At 44.8% G+C, this 22,910-nt stretch overlaps 1 protein-coding gene across 2 annotated transcripts in view; it reads right to left on the bottom strand.

The window, feature by feature from the left end:
* Window positions 1–16,931, bottom strand: part of BUB1B (BUB1 mitotic checkpoint serine/threonine kinase B) — a 156,685-nt gene extending 139,754 nt beyond the window's left edge. Inside the window, exons 1-3 of one of the 2 annotated variants that reach the window (XM_077464860.1) lie at window positions 16,825–16,931; window positions 7,958–8,107; window positions 3,259–3,318 (exon numbers count right to left, since the gene is read on the bottom strand). In XM_077464860.1, the coding sequence (XP_077320986.1) occupies window positions 3,259–3,318; window positions 7,958–8,097 (200 nt within the window). In that variant the 5' untranslated portion in view covers window positions 8,098–8,107; window positions 16,825–16,931. Of the gene's footprint in view, window positions 1–3,258; window positions 3,319–7,957; window positions 8,108–16,709 lie in introns of both variants that reach the window. The other variant, XM_077464861.1, reaches the window with a different exon arrangement.
* Between the last annotated feature and the right edge of the window lie 5,979 nt (window positions 16,932–22,910).

The following is a 22,910-nucleotide window of genomic DNA, read 5'->3' as shown; positions in this document are numbered from 1 at the left end:
AATAAAAACAGTAAAGTTAGCCCATTTTTTTTTTTTCGTCCAAAAGTTTTGACTACCCGTTTATTATATATACCGTATATACTCGAGTATAAGCCGAGATTTTCAGCCTCTTTTTTGAGGCTGAAAGTGCCCCCCTCGGCTTATACTCGAGTCATCGCCGTCTGACTGCTCGATCAGCGTATCGAGCAGACAGACGGCGGACATACTACAATTTGAAAGCCGCGCCTCCTTCTCCGCCTCCGCCTGTGATAGGCGGAACACTGAATTTCCCAGCAGCCTGTGTTCCGCCTATCACGGACATCGTCTCATCCTCGTCCGTAGTACGAGGATGAGACGATATCGGTGATAGGCGGAACACAGGCTGCTGGGAAATTCAGTGTTCCGCCTATCACAGGCGGAGGCGGGGCTTTTGAATTTTAGAATGGCCGCCGAGGCGATCCTGGCAAGGCACGGGACGGAGGCAAGGCAAGGCACGGCACGGGACGGAGGCAAGGCACGACACGACACGGGACGGAGGCAAGGAGGCAAGGCACGGCACGGGACGAAGGCAAGGAGGCAAGGCACGGCACGGGACGGAGGCAAGGAGGCAAGGCACGGGACGGAGGCTCGGGACACAGGTAGGCTGGACACACACACACACACGGACACACACACACAGGGATGGATGGATGGAGACACACACACACAGGGATGGATGGATGGATGGAGACACACACACACAGGGATGGATGGATGGATGGACACACACACACACAGGGATGGATGGATGGATGGACACACACACACACACACAGGGATGGATGGATGGATGGACACACACACACACACACAGGGATGGATGGATGGATGGACACACACACACACACACAGGGATGGATGGATGGATGGACACACACACACACAGGGATGGATGGATGGATGGACACACACACACACACAGGGATGGATGGATGGATGGACACACACACACACACAGGGATGGATGGATGGATGGACACACACACACACACAGGGATGGACGGACACACAGGGACGGACACACACACAGGGATGGACAGGCATATCTCACCCTCGGCTTATACACGAGTCAATAAGTTTGCCAGTTTTTTTGGGGGTAAATTGGGGGCCTCGGCTTATATTCGGGTCAGCCTATACTCGAGTATATACGGTATATATTTTTTTTTTTTATCTAAAATCATACATACAAGTAAACTGATTGGAGGTTTGTTTTGTTTAATAAATGTTTAAATGTAAGAAATTTTCTGTATCACTTATGAAGACTGCTTTCACACTGGAGCAGGCAGGCGTTGATGGTAAAACGCAAGTTTTAGCGGCTCTTTACCATCATTTTAGCGGTGCTATTTGGCTGCTAGTGGGGCACATATAACCCAGCTAGCGGCCAAGGAAGAGGTTAAATGAGCCCATGAAGCACTGCTGCCAAATCGCATTGCATGCGCTTCGGCAGTGGTGCCCATTAATATCAATGGGCAGGAGTGGTGGAGGAGCGGTATACACCACTCCAAACGTGCTGCTTGCAGGACTTTTTTTTTTTTTTTTTAAGATCCTGCCAGCACATCGCCTCAGTGTGAAAGCACTCTGTCTTTCACACAGACTGCAGGGGAGCCATTTTGCAGGCACTTTACAGGCGCTATTTTTAGCCCAAAAGCGCCTGAAAAACGCCCCAGTGGGAAAGGTGTGTTAGATCAAGGGGGATTAAAAAAAAAAAAAAAAAATTGGCCTAACATATCGGCCCAAAAAAAAAAATCGGCATCATATATCGGCCGCCATGATTTCTAAATATCGGCATCGGCCAGAGAAAAACCCATATCGGTCGACCTCTAATATAAATCCTGAATAATAATAAAGCGCCATCTCCATTCCATCGGTTGAGTTGCACCCAACAGAGAGAGCCTGATCGTAACTGGCGCATGGTCTGACCAAGTTATATAGATCACTACAATTTGCATTCTGCGTTTCCTTTCTTCTATATTTTTTCATAGCTGTTCTTATTTAAAACCTACAAGTCATTGATCACTCTAATGTTCTATAAGCTGCAGGTCTTATAGTTTTAATAGGGGTTCACTGAGACCTGAAACAATTTTAGGGGTCCCTCCTTGGTATAAAAAAAAAAAAAGGAGTTTAAAAGGCAGGCTGGTTTACATAGTGGTCGATATTGATTATGTACCATGCTCTTACGACAGCTTAACGAGATGCCGACTGCCCCGCACACTCTTGCTGCGAAAGGGTGGCTGCTTTGGGCAGAATCACGCACCTGTACGCGATTCTGTACTTCCAGGTCTGGGACCCATGTTGTGTCTAATCAGCAGGTCCAGGGGGCTCAATGTCCACCAGGCCCCACCGATCATTCAGGAGACAGGTAGAATGGGGATCTGCCCATGTAAACAAGGTTCTGTGAAGTCGAGGTAGAGATCCTATGTTTCTGCAAAGCAGGAAAACAGATCTCTGCCTTACCACAGTACAAGCACCCCCAAACAGTTACGCAAGCACTCCCAGGAAACACATTTAAACCTTTGATCGTCCCTGTTGACCTTCCCTGCCAGTGTCATTAGTACAGTGACAGTGCATATTTTTTTTGCATTGATCACTGTATTAGTGTCACTGGTCTTCAAAAAGTGTCACTTAGGTGTCCGATTCATCAGCCGCAATATCATAGTCGCGCTATAAGTCACTGATCGCCCCCATTACTAGTAAAAAAAGATTAAATAAAAATTCCAAAAATATATCCCATAGTTTGTAGACGGTATACCTTTTGCGCAAACAAATGTATGCTTTTTTTGGGATATGTAGCAGAATACGTATTGGCCTAAAATGCTGAAGAAATTTGATTTTTTTTACATTTTTATTAGATATATTTTATAGTATAAAGTAAAACTTTTTTTTTTCTTCAAAAGTGTTGATCTTTTTTGTTTATTGCGCAAAAAATAAAAACCCCAGGGAGGTGATCAAATACCACCAAAAGAAAGCTCTATTTGTGGGGGCAGGGGTTTGAAGGAAGGACACACATTTTATTTGGGTACAGGGTCGCACGACTGTGCAATTGTTGACGTAACAATGCCGTATCACAAAAAATGGCCTGTGGCCTGGTCATGAAGGGGGGGGGGGTAAATCTTCCGGAGCTGAAGTGGTTGGTATGACCTAATTTGAGACACCGGACCACCTTTCACTCAGCACTCTGCCACAAAAGAGCTCTAGAATATGCCTCACAGATATTGTTTAAATTTAAAATATAATCCATACCTGTCCCAAACATCCAACGGGTCATCACCATTATAGAAGCGAAGTTCTAATTCAAACGCTCTGAAACAATAAAGTTTAAATTAAAGATTAAGGTGTATTAAGAGACAGATTTATCAGATGAAACAACACCACATACCATCCCTGTAGTTAAACCGGTATTAAACCCAAAACCAAAAATTTTTAATATTGCAGAGTACCAATCATTAGATGTGGTGGCTGCATCATTTTTTTTTATCCTCTTTTCCTTTTGTTTACACCTGGTGATCTGACCAGAAACATGCCTTTTGCATTAGAGTGCCCCCACTGTGGATGAGGAAGCACAGGGTGCTCCTTTTGACATCAGCATTGTCATTCAGAGGGGAGGGGGGGAGCGTTGCACTAACTGAAGCCAAACTCCAGCAGCAGTCACAGCAAACCTGCTTCCCCCCCCCCGTCCCTTTTCGGATAAAGGTTTTGCACTTAAAAAAAAAAAAAAAAGTTGATTATTGTAAGCAACCTCTGCTAGAGGTAAATGGTTTGTCTCATCTCTTTAACTGATACATTCCTCTGGAGAGCTTGTTCTTTTGAAAAACAGACCTGCTGGCTGGATCACCAGACGAAAATAGAAGCAAGCCTAAAAAAAGAAAATAAATGCAGCCATCACATCTCAGAATAGGTACAACTGCAAAATAATAAAATGTTTGCCTTTTGGTTTAATACCACTTTAATTATAAAATGTAACAATCCAGCTGAAACATTAACTGGAACCGTCGAGGTCTTTTTCTTGTCTTATGCTATTTGGCTGTAGGTAGTGGTTTTGCGTAAGCCAGCTGCATGTTAAGTTCTGCTTCTAAGCCTACAGGCCAACTCCACACTTTACAAAAATAAAAAGAGAGAACACATTTTTTCTGAAATGAGCCTGCAAAGCAGTGGGCAATGCCAGGCTCCTGCAGACTCTTCCTCCAGCTATATGCCCATACCAAGGAACAGGCTTTCAGAGGCAGTGATCACTGCAATCGTGTTCAATGAGAACTACAAGTTCACCTGCCACAGTGGATTATGCATTCACAGATCTTTAAGTGAATGACGTGGCTATGCGGGTATAATATATATATATATATATATATATTACACACACACATATACATATACACACACACACACACACACACACACCACAACTTTACCTGATCTTCCACTAAATTTGGGGGTTCACACTGGTGCTGGGTACCCAGACTCATACCATCACATTCAGCACTGTCTGCTTCTGACTGAACATCAGTCCCCGAGCCAAATTTAGTCTATTCCTAGGCACTGGCCACACAACCGGGTATTGAATGAAGTCCGTTTCCCCATTAAAGATTTTTCATCACTTTCCATCTGGTAAAAGATTGCCCCAGAACAGTAAGCGAGGGAAAATCTCTCTAATGCAGTTAAAAAGGTGTTCTTAACCTTTCCTTACTCTAGCCCAAAAAAAATGCAAAATAAAATATCTGGCTACAGACACAAAACTGTATACAGCAAGATCTAAATCCACATATACTGAAAAAAAAAAAAAAAAAAAGTATGTTTGGGCAAATAAAAAAATATACCGTATTTATCGGCATATAACACGCACCCCAAGTTTAGGAGGGAAATTTAAGGGGAAAAAAATACATTTAAATGCCCATCAATGCAGCCTTATCAGTGTCATTTGCAGCCTTGTCATGGAGCCTGTCCATCATTGCAGCCTTATGCAGCGTTGTCCCCTTGTCAGGGTTAATTTCAGATTTTATTTTTTAAAATGGCGCCACCGATAAGGGCCGAAGGCGGGCCAAAAAAAAAAAAAAAAAAACGCGGAGGATCGGCATATAACACGCACCCCCCGATATTAAGGGGAAAAAGGTGCATGTTATATGCCAATAAATACGGTACATAAAATCTCTACAAGCAAATTCGCTCCATTGTTTATTTAAAAGCACTAGTACAGTGCTTGTCTGTATGAGCAGAGAAAAATTTCTGCTATGAAATGCTGTGAGCTTCTAATTCCTGCCATGTGCCGACAATGCTGTCTCTGCTCTGAATTCCCAGGAAGTGTCAGCCCTACCTAGTTCTTCCCTGCTGGATCTCAGAACACCCAACCCTTGTTAAGTAGGGGAGGAAACATTCTGCAGCCCACAGATAAAACTGGGCAAAGATGAAAAAACTGCCTCGGATTTCAGTGCAGCAGAGGCAGAGCTGTCAGGTGGGCTGTCAGCTCTGCCCGGTTTTCATTTGTTGAATGCAGAAAATCTCCTCCTCTCCATAACACGAAGGTGGGGTGTTCGCACGTGAATTTGGCAGAATTTTTATTTTTTTCCTGAAATTTCAACATCGTTAAACCCTTCATGACTGCCCAACATATTTGCTTCAGCAAAAGGGTGGACTTTAACTCCCACATATATGCATCGCTGATCGGCCATTGTTTATGTGCTCGCTCCCGGCAGAAAGATCAAACTGACAGACAGCTCACAGTCCAAGCTACAGATTGTTAGCTGGCAGGGGCCAGCTTCTGATTATGTAACCACTGTTACAGTGGCCGGGTCCCGTCCACCCCGGCATCAAGCTCAAATCTGACATATCCGCCTCTCTGTTGTTACTTGTCAGTTTCACACCTCGGCTGGGTCCCGCCCATTCAGACATTAAGCTCAAATTCTGACAGCTCCTCTGTTACACTTCAGTAACAGAGTGCTCCATGTGAAACCTGCCAGTGCCACCACCAATCAGTGCCACCTGCCAGTGTCAGTGCCACCAATCAGTGCCACCTGCTAGTGCCAGCCAGTGCCACCACCAATCAATACCCCCTGCAACGTCAACCAGTGCCACCGCCAATCAGTGCAACCTGCCACCACCTACCAGTGCCACCACCAGTGCCACCTGCCAGTGCCACCGCCAATCAGTGTCAACTAGTGCCACCGCCAACCAGTACCACCCGCCACCGCCAACCAGTGCCACCGCCATCTGCCAGTGACTAGTGCCACCGCCAACCAGGGCCACCTGCCACTTCCAAACCAGTGCCACCGCCAACCAGTGCCACCGCCAACCAGTGCCACCACCAACCAGTGCCACCTGCCACTTCCAAACCAGTGCCACCTGCCATTGCCAATAGTGCCACCTGCCAGTTCCAAACCAGTGTCACCTGCCAATGCCATCTAGCAGTTCCACGTGCCTGCCAGTGCCAGCCTTACTCTTTCTGGTCAGCCCATAACCCTGATGTAACAGCGTTTCAATGGAGTTATTGACTGGGTGCTCCCTTGTGAGTTAGGGATAGAGGGCGAGTGGCCTTACCCCGGAAGCGGACAATCCATACCACTCAAAAAAAAAAAAAAAAAAAAAAAACTGGCTCCTAACTTTTTTAATTGGCTCCTAAATTCAAAGCAAATTTGTCAACCCCTGCTGTAGGTACAGTAAATATATCTCTTAAACACGCAACTTTTAGGAAAGATTTACAATAGTAACAGCTGGTAACGTCACACATGCATGCGTACACTGCTCTCAATAGGCGGCATGCTCTCATCGTGGCTCAGCCATTAAAACAGCCGGAGAATCCAAAAGGAAGACCAGGCGAAGATGGAAGCCCTGTCAGCTGTGACAACACACCACTGGAGTGCTTTGTCTATGGTAAGCCATTCACAATTGTGCGGGTATGCAATGCATACTTGCACATTATGCCATTACCTTGCAGGGGACCATTTTTTGTTTTGTTGTGGTTTACTAGCTCTTTAACAACCAACAGGGTGGTTCTTTAAAGTAAAACACACACACACACACACACTATACTACCAGAAAGTAAAGCTGGCCCACCCTTTGCAGCTTTAATCACTTCAGCTCTTCTAGGGAGACTGTCCAAAAGGTTTAGGAGTGTGTCTATGGGAATGTTTGATCATTCTTCCAGAAGCATATTTGTGAGGTCAGGCACGGATATTGGAACGGGAAGGTCTGGCTTGCAATCTCCGCATTATTTCATCCTAAACGTATTCTAATCGGGTTGAGGTCAGGACTCTGTGCAGGCTAACCAAGTTCCTCCACCCCAAACTCACTCATCCATATCTTTATGGACCTTGCTTTGTGCACTGGTGCTCAGTCATGTTGGAACAGGAAGGGGCCATCCCCAAACTGTTCCCACAAAGTTGAAATTGTCCAAAATGTCTTGGTATTCTGATATCTTAATTGTTCCCTTCACTGGAACTAAGGGGCCAAGCCCGACACCCCTGAAAAACAACCCCACACCATAATCCCCTCCACCAAATTATTTAGACCAGTGCACAAAGCAAGGTCCCTAAAGAGATGGATGAGCAAGTTTAGAGTGGAGGAACTTGGTTAGCCTGCACAGAGTCCTGGCCTCAACCCGATAGAACACCTCTGAATTAGACTGGGCCTTCTCATGCAACATCAGTGCCTGACCTCACAAACGTGTTTCTAGAAGAATGGTCAAACATTCCCATAGACACCCTCTTAAACCTTGTGGACAGCCTTCCCAGAAGAGTTGAAGCTGTTATAGCTGCAAAGGGAGGCCAACTAAATATTGAACCCTACAGACTAAGACTGGGATGCCATTAAAGTTCACGTGCGTGTAAAGGCAGGCATCCAATACTTTTCATAATATAATGTATGTATATATGTCTATACCACTATACAAAGAAATAAAACCGTGTGTTATTTGAAGATATGTATCATGCTGGGGCAGTATAACAACACTTACTGTTTCTGTTGCTGAATGGAATTATGATTAGAGCTTTCTTGCTGGGAAAGCACTTCTTGAAGAGTAGACATAGCTCTCCCTTGACGAAGAGGCTGAACATTTTCTTTGGACAGCTCCCATTCATCCCCAGCTTGTGCCATGGTGAACAGCCTATAGGAAAATATAATGGTACACAGTGTAGATAGGTCAGATAAATTGCCTTTTTTAAATAAAAATAAAAAAGGGAGAGAAGGAGACCAGTTGTCAAGGTTATAAGGAAGGAGGATATGATTTTCCACAGTTTATTATATTTCTCTATAATCCCCAAAAAAGTACCAGTTACTTACCGGTAACTGTCTTTCTGGGAAATCTTCCAGGACGGCACACCTGAGAGATGAGAGGCTCCTCCCTACAGGAAACACAATCAATCGACAGCTGTTTTAAGTCCCCACCCTTCCCCTTGATCCTCAGTTTGTAGAGAAGTAACTCCTGAACCAGGTTCACAAGGGAAATCATTCCTCATAGGTACTCACCTTCTAGTGTTCTAGAATTTTACCTCCTCCAACGGGCGGGAAGTAGGCCTGCCGTCCTGGAAGATTTCCCAGAAAGACAGTTACCGGTAAGTAACTGGTACTTTTCTCAAGTCATCTTCCAGGACGGCACACCTGAGAGGATAAACAAGTACCTCAGGCCTACCTTAGGGTGGGGCCACTGCAAAACCCTCTTGGCGAACCTTGGCTCTGCAGTGAGCTTTACCTCCACTCCATACGCTCATATGCTTGATGAAGGCATGTTAGCTGGATCATGCGGCTGATCTGCAGGTCTGCTCCACAGATGTTCCTGCCTTTTCCGCTTCAGATGCAGTATCTAGGTGAAATGGGCTCTTAAAAATGGAATCAGAAAACATGTTAAACTTGTAGGTTAGCAATGTTGCCTATCTCACACATCTAACAACCATGGCCTATTATGCCTGTAGGTGCTACTTAGAACCACTAAAAAGATAAATAAGAGACCTGTGTAAGACAAGGACACTACATTAATCAATAAGAGGGCCTGTCTTAACACTATCCTGTTGAGGGAAATAAAACTGCTTCCTTTTTATCTTTATGTCAGCAAAAGACTAAAGGGAAGCCTACTTAAGGGAAATAGATTAACAGAAGCTTGAACCCTGGGTTTAAGGCACGCCCAATCTATGTCCTTACTTACGCCTGAGAGCCTTCTTCAGGAGATTAAAGTCCCTAGCAGGAGTAGACTACCCATATTGCTATGTCTAGTTTTTCTAAAAGGGCAAAATGAAGGCCATGCACCGAGCCGAAACCTATTCGATCGGGTATACATCTTTATACTTCATCCTTAGGCCCTAATACTCCTCTGAACAGAACTCTCCAAGTTCTTACTAAACAGGGCGATTCATTATCCCCTTCCTCCAGTGTCCCATAACCCTACAGGGCTTCAACCCTAGGAAATGGTTCTGGCATCCCTGAATGCAAGTGGTCAAGGTTTTCTGACATGTGGCAGCTGCAGCCCGAACTCCTGGCCCCTCCATGGAAAAGAAGGCTGAAATACAAAAAGGTGATACATGCATTATTAATATTACAAATAAAATGATCATAGATTGTGGGCACGGCACAATAGATTTAGACAGAAAGGACACAAGCATAGACAACAATGTTGTGTGCCTGAGTGTGACTAGCTAAACCAATATATCAAATATGGGAAGAGACCCAAATCTGAACCTCAACGTAGACAAACAGTCCTCATAGTCTGGTTTTCTGATGTGCTGCCAAGACGTAAAAACATTAAGACTCAAGCAAACCCTAAATGCTGCGTATTTCTTTAGTGCAGCTAGCTAGGTCATAACTGATATATAAATACGGAAAGGACAGGAACCCCCTTTACTGTTGTGCTTTACCTATGTACAGCAAAACAAGGCTATAAATATAGACAGAAAGACCCAAACTTCTATGTTGTGTATTTCTGACAAACCACCACAGTTATAAGATTAATATGAACACCAACTCCCGTGTTGTGCATTTTTGCTATGCCACAGGGAAAAATATGGAACACAAGACAATCCTTTCTGTCATGCACTTCTGTAGTGTAGTTCAGATAGAACCAACACTGAGAAAGGACACAAGCAACCTGCAGCATTGTGTTTTTCTGAAACAGAAAGCACCAACAAGCTTCAATCTTGAGTATTTCTGCTGTGCAACAACATAAAAGCAGACACTGAGGAAAAAGACAGACAGCCTTTACAGCTGCAATCTTTCTGGTCTGCTGCAAAATAAAACAATAACGTCATGATGAGTATTCCTGCTGTGTAGCAAAACCTCAATCAGAAGGGACAGATAAGTTTAGGGTTCCCACACCCGTGCGACCCAACCTGCGACTTGGGACTGCAAGACGCATGAGAAGTCATATACTATGGCTTCCAATGGGTACCATTTGTGTCTGTGCGACACCAGCAGTCCCTGATTCCTGGATCCACAGACCTCAAGATTACACAGGTCGCAGGGAAAAAAAAACAAATAGCAATTTTCAGGTCGAACAAGTAAGGGGTCCCCAATGCTGTGACTCCCTGGAGGATTGCAGCCAACAAACCCCTGCTGTGTATCCCTAAGATGCAGAAAGGTAGATCCATGAAACACTGCTTAGCCTGATATACAAACGATAAGGCAGTAAATATAGGACATACAGGACACAAACATTCAATCTTTGTGTATGTCTGATGTGTAGTAATATACCAATACTGAGCAGAGAGGCCACCATCCTCAATGTGTCTCAGCTGAGCAGCAAAAACAAAATCAGAAAAAGACAAGCAATCTTCACTGCTGTGTCCTTTCTGATATGCAGCCAATAAGGCAGTATATGCAAGACATAAAAGGACAGACAACCTTCAATCTTGTATATGTCTGATGTGCAACAATATAACAATTCTGAATAGAGATAGCACCATCCATATTGAAGCGATTTGGCCTTGCGACTCAACATGTCAAATCGCATGGCTAAAATCAGCACAACACCACTTTGTGGTGCTACATGGATTACCAAAGGCAGTATATGTACTACACCTGGCAGGGGTTCAATTTGTATTTCTACTAAGTAGCCCAACAAATTCGAAACCATCAATTTTCACTGCTGCCTTTCTGATAAGGCAGTAATACAGGACACAAAACCTCACAGACCTTAATGCTGTATAAATCTGATGTGCAACAATAAAACACTATGAATAGAGATAGCACATCCATATTGAAATGATTTGTCATGCGACTCAACATGTCAAATCGCATGTTTAAACTCGCCAGCCATTGCTGTTAATAGCACTGTCTGAATCAGCACAGCGCCACGCAAATCAGGACCATCAGACTTCACTGCTGCCTTTCTGATAAGTAACCAACAAGGCAGTAAAACAGGACACAAAGCCCCACAGACAGACCTCAATCTTGTGTATGTCTGATGTGCAGCAATATAACCATTATGAGCAGAGATGTCACCAGACTCAATGATGTGCATTTCTGCTGTGCAACACAAAACCAGAAAGTACAGACCACCTTCACTGTTGTATTTTTCTGATCTGTAGCCAAACAAAGCAGTACCTTTAGTATATAAAGGACAGAAAACAAGCTTCAGTGCAGTGCATTTCTGATGTACAGCAATATAGTCCTTATTAAGCAGAGATGTCACAAATCTCAATGTGTATTTCTGCTGTGCCACAAAAACATCCCAGCAAGCACAAACCTTCACTACTGAGGTCTACTGGTGTGCAGCCAATGAGGAGTCATGGTCTATCCCTTTATGAAATAACCAACAGGCAATTTATTTCATAGGCATAGCCTGGGCTGTAGATACTAAACCTTCACCACCAGAGAAGGAACAGATCCTAAAATGGTTGGACACCCTATTAGTAGTAGTTGTTGTCCTACCTTACCTCCATAGACTGAGCAAACGCTAGCCAGCACATATCCAGGTGGTGCTGATTAGCAACTAAAGTCTCAATGAGCCCAGCCCTAGAGACCAATTTAAGACCTCTCTAGAAGAGGTGGTTACCAGTTTAGCCTGGGAGGTAAATAGCTATTTGCAGGCTTCAAGCAATCAATTATGTAGCTCTTGCATAGGTTTGCACAGAAAATCCTCAATTAAAAGGATGTAGGGAGCGATCTATGGTGAATCGCCTTTAGATCTGCCACTGAGTGGATTGTAGCCCAAACCAATAAAAAAAGTTTCTTCTTACCTCCTACACTATAATATAAACACAGTGTAAAGGTGGAGTGGGAGGTTGGAGCTTATGAAAGTTAACTATAGCAGGCAACCCCCAAAAAGAGAATCTGTGACAAGGGAACCCCTACTGTGCCACACAGTAGCTTGGTCTCTGCCCATCCTTGAATGTTAGGTCAGCTTTTAAACATTGTGAAGCAACTTCAGATTCCTAGCAGCTGGGCTAATAGGGCCGGTAACCTAGTGCACCTGCTGACCAGGGGAGCTTCTGAATCCACCAACCACTGCCCAATTAATAACCTGTTCAGTAGTATACCTGGCCTGTAAGTAACTTTGTATCTACCAGGTCCCCTCTGTACGTTATATTCATCCCTACTAAATGTACCACAACTGGGCATGTAGGGAGAGGCTGGCAACCTACTGCTGCGATAACCACAGTGTCTCTGCTGCAAGAGGGAGCTGTGGCTGGTGGTTTTAGCAGTGGCGTCTGCGCTATTTGTATCCCGACCCCAAGTTCTGCACTGCACCAGTCAGTATATACACGGGGAAGGGGGAGCAATGGCCTACCTACCTCTTTCTCATCTGAGGTGGTTTAGGCACACTCGTTCCTCTGCACCACCTGTCCACCATACAGCTTCTCTGATGTAAGAGGGGCTGCAGCTGGTGTTTTTAGCAGAAGCTTAAGGGCTATTTGAATCCAGACCCCAGGTGAGATCTCAAATGCCCAGGAACCCTCTGGCTGGAATTGGGGATTTTGCAGCTAATTTCCCACGGCAAAAGGAAAGTAAAGTACTCACCGTTGTCGTCTTCCTCTTTTTGCCACAGCCAGCGGGCTTGCTTTTCCATCCTTATGGTCCACACGCAAGGAGGATAGCCGCCAAAGTGCTCCCCCCCCCCCCCCCCGCAACTGCTGTCCCCATAGGGAGGTGCTAGGTTAGGCTGTGTCCTGCACTGTACCAGTCAGTCTATATACATGGGGGGGGGCAATGCCTTCCATTCCTCATTCCCATCTTCATATCTGAGGTGGTTAAGGCAGACATACACCGTAGTAAACTGGTGCCTCCTCGCTCTAGAGAAAGGAGGATGTGGGCGCCTGCTCCTACTGACTCTCAGCCTTCCCTCCTGGGTAAGAACGCCGCTGCCATTTTCCCGAAGTTTGAAAATGACGCGGGTGCTTGTTGCCACGCCCTCTCCGGCAGCCCACGTGAGCTACCGGGGACCCAGGAGTCGGGGACAAGATCCCCCTGGAAAGAACCGATGGCCAGCACCCCCGTCTGAACAGCCACCTGTACAGGTAAGGAGGGGGAGACAGGATAATGGCCCCTGAAGTTCTGGGTACACCACTGTACCCAGGGTCCTTCAGCTCTCAGGGGGGCTCTTCCAATTTCTGCTGCCCGCCCTGAGGAAAAGATAGGGGAACCCCCCAGGAAGGACAAGAATATCCTACCAGACCCAGAGGCTTCCCAGGCTTGTGGTCCGGCTCCCAGGGGGAGACCACCAGCCCCAGGCTTCGGGTCATTTGGAAAAAAACAAACAGTTTCGCTGTGTAGGGAGAAACACAATCAAAAACTGAGGATCAAGGGGAAGGGTGGGGACTTAAAACAGCTGTCGATTGATTGTGTTTCCTGTAGGGAGGAGCCTCTCATCTCTCAGGTGTGCCGTCCTGGAAGATGACTTGAGAAAAAAAAAATCTGAGAAAAAGGGGGGAGAGACAAGAACATGTTAAACCATACAGTATGCAGACTGCCAATATAATGAACGAAAACTCCAGCAATGTCTAAAAAGCATTCAGGTTTGGGATAAACTCTGCAGTCAGCAAGACAAATGCAAAGCATTTTCTTATGACCTGCTTGTAACACTAGAGGTCTCCGTGTTCAGTACAATTGCTGCTCCCAGATATGTGATCTCAAAAAGTGAACATGTCAAATCTAAATGAGCTTTAATATGTACAACTAAAAAAGGTAAATTTTTATTTATTTTTTATTGTGTAAAAAATACAGAGGGATTAGAATACTTCGTTTTAAATTGCATTTTTCCTGTTTACCTTTAAGAAAATCCCAAATTTTGGGTTGTCCCCAAAAAACTAAGAGGAAATCTTCCTAAGGGGAAACTAGTTCTGATGACCTAGCCCACCCCCAAACCCGCCCCCCCTCCCCCCCCCCCCCAAGAGATTCCCATAAAGTGGTAGAAAAAACGCAAGGAAGGGAAAAAAAAAAATATATATATATATATATATATATTATTTTACCGAATGGTCCCCTGCAGGATAACAACATAGGTGTTTATTTTGTTTATTTACTAAAGCTAGAGAGGGCAAATGAGTCACAATTCTGCAATCAATCAGTTTCTAACCTCAGCTTGTTTAAGTTCTAGCAATAAAACCTGAAACCTGATTGGTTTCTCTGCTGAATTGTGACTCATTTGCCCTCTATAGCAGTTGATGACCACTGCTCTATAGTTTTACTAAATGAACCCCATAGTGTGCTATGCATCACATACTAGCACATTATGAAAGACTTATGTAAGAATGAAGCCCTCCAGTGGTGCGCTCTCACCCGGTCTTTCTTTCCGAGTATGTGGGCTTTGATTGTTTGGCTGGTCGGGCCATAATGACACGATTGCTGCAGCAGGGCTCTCTCAATGGACGGCACACATGCTGGTGAGGTCACCAACTGCTACTATAGTATTTGAAGACGATACTAAGCTAAGCAGGGCAATAACTTCTCTGCAGGATGTGGAAACGTTGCAAGAAGAGCTGAACAAATTAATGGGGTGGGCAACCACATGGCATTAATGTGGAAAAACTGAAAATTATGCATTTGGGTGGCAAAAATATGAATGCAATCTACTCGCTGGGGGAGAACCTCTGGGAGAGTCTAAGAAGGAAAAGGACCTGGGGGTCCTAGTAGCAAACAGAATATTGGCATGCATTAAAAAGGGGGATCAACTCCAGAGATAAATCGATAATTCTCCCGCTCTTCAAGACTCTGGTCCAGCTGCACCTGGAATATGCTGTGCAGTTCTGGGCACCAGTCCTCAGGAAGGATGTACTGGAAATGGAAAGAGTCCAGAGTAGGGCAACAAAGCTAATAAAGGGTCTGGAGGATATTAGTGATGAGGAAAGGTTGTGAGCACTGAACTTATTCTCTCTGGTGAAGAGGCACTTGAGAGGGGATATGATTTCAATATACAAATTCCATACTGGTGACCCCACAATAGGGAATTTAAAAAGACATACAGCCATTCACTAGAATTAGAAGAAAAGAGGTTTAACCTTAAACTGCGTAGAGGGTTCTTTACTGTAAGAGCAGCAAGGATGTGGAATTCCCTTCCACAGGCAGTGGTCTCAGCGTGGAGCATCGATAGTTTCAAAAAACTATTAAATAAGCACCTGAACGACCACAACATACAGGGATATACAATGTAATACTGACTATAATCGCACACATGGGTTGGACTTGATGGACGTGTGTCTTTTTTCAACCTCACCTACTATGCAACTATATAGTAAATATCTCTTAAAAAGAGAAGTATGGGAATAATTTTTTTTCTCTTTAGAATCATACCTACCTAGGTGAATGATTGGTCCTCCGCCGGCTCTAAGACTGAGAACCGAACAACCAAACGCCACTGATTGCTTGGTTCTCAGAGTTCCCTGAGTAGAGAGCTCATGACTATCAGTCACCAGCTCTCTGCCACCCCCCCCCCCCCCAATGCTCACTGGAGCGCTGGGCTGTGGGGGGGCAGGAGTGGCTGGCTCAGCCTCTCAGGGTTCTCTGGGAGGCTGAGCCAGGTCCTGTTCCAGGCTTGTGAGTGGATCCCGACCATATTGTCACGGTCTTGCCCCAGCCTGGACTGGCTCTGTGGCTTCAGCCCACTGTCTGCTAAAAATGGGTCACAGGAGTGCAGAACAAACTGTACTCTTGTGATCCACAGGAGAAGTACAGCCAAACAAGCTTGTTTAGAAGATATTTACTGTACCTCAGGAAAGCCTTATTTTAGGCTTACATGTAAGTAAAAGTAAACAATAGGAACTTTACAACCACAGCTCATCGAGTTACCCGTATACCTATCTGAAGCCCATGCCACATAGAATATACATTGGGGTGTTTGTTTTCCAAAATGCGTTCATTTTGTGGGCAATACCACTGTCCTGTCACGTTATTGCTAAACTTACTATTACATGCAGGACATAGCTGGGTGTATTAAGATGTCCGCTGCCTTCTTCTAACTGCAGGTGTAGTCAGATGAGCAAACCTGGTAGTGGTGGATGCGTGGGCAGCTGACGGAAGGTCACTTCTTTAATCTGACAGAACACCACCATTATATTACATTGGTAGAAGTGTGGAGGGGCGTCTACCCATTACAATGCTTCCATCAAATATCACTATAATGGGGGATTAGCTGTGCATGGCAGCCAATCAGCTTCTAGATTCCATTTCAAAGCTTAACTGAACATGCTAAAGATAGAAGCGGATTGGTTACTATGCACTGCGGCCCCACATTTATACCAGGCCTGAGCCATGGAGCAAACTAACAGGACCCACAGAGGCCTCACCCAGCCAGTCTCGGAACAGCACTGCACACACGGTCCGGCGGGTCAGTCACTCGGTTACAGCAGCTGTAAAGCGCCGTTATCTGAGGTGTACAAACATCTAGAGCCCCGCACTCACCTCCCGTTCTCTCCTCCCGCACTCCGTATATTCAAATCACACGCCTGTCTTCTGATTGGTCAGCAGTTTACCCTGTCACGTGAGAACTCACGTTCCACCATCTATTTCGTCTCACGTGACCCCTTATGGTGAGCAAAGCATTCCGGGAAATGTAGTTTATTTGTCCTGCTGTCTCGCGTTCCTATGTTCTGCTGAATTGTGTTAATTGTTATAGAATAAGATCAGGAGCCTGCTCACCATTCATGAGCATTAGCAGCACTCCATTCCTACAAGTCCCCCATTCACATCTGTGCACTAATGGGCTTGTCACATGTCAGCACAGGGCAATCCGTTCATTGAATGGGCCGTCCTGTGCATGGCAAATGTGCCAAACCAGCCCCTGAACCTTTATCGGGTGCGGAACTTGGGGAGTTTGTATAGAACACATTTGTTGTGCCACAAAACGGGCGTGTTTTGGGTGCCATGAACGTTTAATAACACTGCGAGCGCAACATGTGTTTTTTACACACACTGAAATGCACAGATGTGACTGTAGCTTAACAAGTTGCTTTGGTTTAATTAGAAATATAAAAGTTTTCTCACGTACCGTAATAGATTGTTAGTAAGGATAAGCTCAGGCGTGTTCGCATGATCCACGTGCAGAACCCGCCAGGAAGACGGCATAGCGCTGAGCTAATCACAGTCAGTGAGACATTTCCCGAATCCCGATCTCTGCAGCCGCGCACCGTAGCAATGTTTCACTGCCTGTGATTAGCGCAGCACTGCGCCCACTTCCTGGCGGGTTCTGCACGTGGACCATGCAAACCCGCCTGAGCTCATCCCTAATTGTAAGCTCTTATACCTATTGTATCCTCACTTATACCTTGAAGTAGAACTATAGGCAAAACTTTTTTTTTTCATTTTGGATCGAGTAAAAGAGGTTTAAAACCCCTTTCAGATTTTTTTTTTGTCATCTGTGTCCCATTGTGGATATTTTCCTTCACTGCCTGTCCTATAGACAAACAGGAAGTGAGAGGAAATCCATGCAAATTAAGGGAATTCTTTGGGACCCCCAGGTGACCAGAACTAGAGTCTCCATTGGAAGATTTCCCCTCTATTACTTTTCTAGGGACAACCCAAAATTTGGGATTTTCTTTTACTTTGAATGATAATGATTAACAGGACAAATAGAGAGGGTGAATCTCCTTAAAGGGATTGTAAAGTAAAAATTTATTTTTAAATAACAAACATGTTACTTACCTCCACTGTGCAGCTCGTTTTGCACAGAGTGGCCCCGAACCTGCTCTTCTGGGGTCCCTCGGTGGCTGTCTCTGCTTTCTCCCACAGGTACTTCTCACGTTCATGCGAGCTCCCTCGCATGGTGAGAAGCACCTGCGGGCGCGCTCCCGGGAGGCTATAGTCACTCGCTGTATCACACGGCCCCGCCCCCGGCACATCGCATCATTCGATGTGATTGACAGCAGCGCGAGCCAATGGCTGCGCTGCTTTAAATCCATCCACTCCAGCCAATCAGCGGCCAGGCAATCACGCATGATCAGATTCAACTACGAGACAGAAGCTATTGGCTACTGGCTATTGAACTTCCTTTTTCTAGTCCCACCGTACGTGTTGTACATCACCGCGTTCTAAACAATTGGAATTTGGTGTGACCGTGTGTAGGCAAGACAGCTTGAGCGGAATTCTGTCGGGAAAACCATCAGAGCTTCTTCCGACGAGAATTCCGATCGTGTGTAGGTGGCATTAGATTCTGAAGCACACGACAGATATCTGTGTGGTGGCTCTCCAGGGACTTGGAAAATATGAGGATATCATCGAGATAAATCACCACACATACCTGCAACAAATTTCAGAGGACATCGTTAATAAATTCCTGGAAAACTGCCGGGGTGTTAAAAAGGCAAAAAGGCATTACCAGGTACTCATAATGGCCTGTTCTGGTACTAAACGCAGTTTTTCACTCGCTTCCCTACTTAATCCTCACGAGATTGTATGCCCCTCTCAAATCAAGCTTCATAAAAACAGTTGCTTCCTTGAGGCGGTCAAATAACTCCGTAATCAATGGAATTGGATAGGCATTCTTAATCGTGAAACAATTGAGACCCCTATAATCAATACAAGGTCTCAGTTCACCGCTCTTCTTCTTCACAAAGAAGAAACTAGCACCAGCAGGAGAGGAGGATTTGCGGATGAAACCTCGAGAAAGTGCGTCTGCAACATACTCCTCCATGGCCTTATCCTTCAAGACCGACAAAGGGTAAACCAGGTTGAAGGCCAATTGCGCAATCACACGGCCAGTGTGGAGGAAAACTACCAGCTTGACCCTTGTCAAAGACATCGCTAAAATCTCAGTACTCCCCCAGCAGGGAGGAGAGTGAAGAGGTGCGCAGGACCTTGGCTACCTTCTGGAAGCATGTCTCACTGCATTGTGGTGACCAGGAGAGAACCTCAGCACGGAGCTATTTAATAGAGGGGTTGTGCCTCTGTAACCAAGGATAACCAATAACTAGCGGAAACTTAGGTGAGGAAATTACTTCACAGAGCAGGTGAGTATAACATGTTTGTTTATTTAAATAAAAGACAAAAAAAAAGTCTACCTTTTTTAAATATAACTATATGAAAGGGTCAGAGGTGGACCCTAAATGGTGAAGTTGATGGATCCCTGACATCTTATGCCATACAACACATGACACTTTGATTGAAAGGTAATTTTCCAGGCTATGGGGAAGTGACAGCTGAGCTCGGAAGTGATGTGTCACGTCTGTATTCATTCTAGCTAGGGGAGATCAGTGTACGGAGGAGGGACGGCGGAGCCCAGAAAATGTGATGGGGCCTACAGTACCGGGCGATTGTGTAGCCTCCTGATTGCTTTCACTTGACTGCTTGTCAGATTTACCCACTACAGCAGCCAGGAATGTATGTAAAATCCCCCCTGCTTATACTGACATCACATGGTGGCAGTGAAAGGAGTAAATCAACTGTTTAAGAAAGCTAATAAAGGGTCTGGAGGATATTAGTTATGAGGAAAGGTTGTGAGCACTGAACTTATTCTCTCTGGAGAAGAGACACTTGAGAGGGGATATCATTTCAAATGACAAATACCATACTGGTGACCCCACAATAGGGATAAAACTTTTTTGCAGAAGGGAGTTTAACCACTTCAATACTGGGCACTTTCACCCACTTCCTTCCCAGACCAATTTTCAGCTTTCAGTAGTGTCACACTTTGAATGACAATTGCGCTGTCATGTAACACTGTACCTAAATGAAATTTTTATAATTTCTTTCACACAAATAGAGCTTTTTTTGGTGGTATTTAATCACTGCTGGGGTTTTTTTTTTTTTTTTCAAAAAAATGCATTTTTCTTAGTTTCTGTTATAAAATTTTGCAAATAAGTCAACCACATTCCATGATAAAATGTTACTAATTAAGTTCAAATATGCATATGCACAAAAATCAGGTTTTGAGAAATGTTGCATATGCATCCTGGTACACCCCGTATTACCCTTATGGTTGTACCTCTAAATATCACCTTTTTTTAAAATTAAACTCCTCCCGTTGTTTTAACCAACATATCAAGTTTATATGAAAACAACACCGTTACTTTTCCAATAACTTGTAGAAGTAATTTCCCTGACTGGTGTTTAGGAAATGATACACAGACTAACCCCTCTACATGCAGTAGGTCAATATTTAACATTTCCACATGTAAACCTAAGGGAAACTCTGCCTGTTCACCGTTCCACATATCTGAACCCGATTTAAACAATACCTTGTTTAACTTTTCTTCCCTTCCTGATAATGTAAGTGCTATACTACACCAATTCACAATCGCAGCACAGCACGAATACACCCACAAGCTTATTGCTGAGAAACCATTTGCACTAGGACAAAGTATCTATGTGTGTTGTAGGAAGGTATGTTATCCTTAGGTCCATCTCCATGTCCAAGGATGGTGTTATTTGGCCTCTTTAGTCCCGATTATGGGAGTAATGGGTAACAATAAGGAAGACCACATACTTGAGGTCAGTATGTATCCAAGATACCCTCTCAGGCATAAAATGAAGAGAGAATTGTTTACTAAGGGAGACCAGGCCTGGGCCTGGTTCCCTTCATTGACAGGGTGGGGAATAGGTATGATGAGAAAGCTAAATAATTACTCTAGGATTATTGATGATCATATGGAAAAGAACTCAGACGATATTGATCTATTAAGTATTGAGCAAAGGGCACTTAGAAAGAAGATAGAATTACATGATATAGCCATCGAAAGCATGAGTGCAGCACTGATTGATCTCTGCAAACACACGGAGGACTATGAGTGTTGTACCTGGATATACAATACAAGTATAGAGGTGCGTGACTATTATGACATAATTGCACAACATCGGAAAGAAGTTAATAAGTTGCAAGAAGAAGCCCATAACATTGCACAAAATTGGGATCCTCTGAAAACTCTAGGAGGTTTTGAGCTTGGGGGAATATTTTCCTGGTTAAAAGATATCACTGTGACAATTGTTATGGTTTTACTTTTCTTATTATTCCTGTATACATATTTCAGGCTTTTTACATTCTATGCATTAAGGGGAAAAAACATCTGACAGTGCCAGCCCCACCAGTCCCCGTTTTACTTACCTAACCCCTCGAAAGTCCTGCGCTTGCCTCCGACATCCTCTTTGCCGCTCAGCCTGGCCGCTGAGTGGCTAGAGTGGATGGATTGAAAGCAGCGCTGCCATTGGCTCGCGCTGCTGTCAATCCCATGCAATGACGCGGGGGGCGGGGCCGAGTGATACAGTAAGTGGTTATAGCTGCCGGCTGTATCACGGGAGCCCGCCCACAAGTGCTTCTCACCATGCAAGGGAGCTCGCATGAATGTGAAAAGTACTTGTGGGGGGAAGCCGAGTCAGCTGCCAAGGGACCCCAGAAGACCAGGTTCGGAGCCACTCTGTGCAAAACGAGCTGCACAGTGGAGGTAAGTATAACATGTTTTTTTTTTTTAATCCCTTTACAACCACTTTAATCCTCACAAGATTATATGGCACTCTCAAATCAAGCTTCGTGAAAACCGTTCCTTCCTTGAGGCGGTCAAATAACTCCGTAATCAGGCATTCTCAGGGCCAGACTGGGAATAAAAACCAGCCCTGGAAAAAAATTCATACCAGCCCCACAGCATTATTATACCAGCCCAACAGCATAACGTCATTATTTTCTTGTTCATGAAAGGGAAAACCATACACTTTAAAGTACATTTGATGAAGAGTGTATTATATATAGATATGAAATCACATAGGGATAATATATATATATATATATATATATATATATATATATATATATATATATATATATATATATATATATATATATATATATATATATATATATATATATATATATATGCAAATTCCATTTGAAAGTGATAAGTGGACAATCATCAAGGGAGACCCCAGGAACTCAGAATGTGGAGGGAGGGACCACCTTCCACAGTAAGAATACACTAAAGGTAAGGGGGGTGGGTGCCCACCAAATGCAGCTTTACTCTGCACGTGAATGCAGTCTCACTGTGCCCACAAATGAGGCCTCACCGTGCCCACCATTGCAGCCTTACTGTGCCCATTATTGCAGCCTCACTGTGCCCATCAAATGCAGCTTTACTGTGCCGTGAATGCAGTCTCACTGTGCCCATGAATGCAGCCTCACTGTGCCCATGAATGCAGCCCCTCCTGTGCCCCATATCCCAGTCTGCAGTCCCTGTCCGGGGGGTACATATCCATGATGGGCAGCAGCAGGCAGGGTCTGTTCTCGTTTTGGATGGGGACGGTGCTCCTTCCGTAGGATCTGTTTGCTGTGAGATGAAGCGGTCCCTGGCCACCTGCACCTTCAGCCGTCCCCATTTTCCGGCTCCAGTCAGCCTGTCCTCTGGTCCTGGGGAAGTGGAGAGCACTGAGTGGAAGCTGGAGAAAAGAAGGGGGAGCAGAGAGTACTGATGGGGTTGGAGAACACATGGGTGGGGGCAAAGAGCAGGGGGGAGTGGAGATCACAGGGGTGGGGAGCAGAGAGCGCTGGGGGGACTTGAGAGTACTGGGGG

The sequence above is a fragment of the Lithobates pipiens genome, unplaced genomic scaffold (assembly GCF_037356315.1).
Source record: "Lithobates pipiens isolate NorthernLeopardFrog02 unplaced genomic scaffold, aLitPip1_a1.2 Scaffold_30, whole genome shotgun sequence".
Taxonomy (NCBI): Eukaryota; Metazoa; Chordata; class Amphibia; order Anura; family Ranidae; genus Lithobates; species Lithobates pipiens.
Note: the sequence above shows the minus strand (reverse complement) of the source record. Positions and strands in the feature narration are given on the sequence as shown.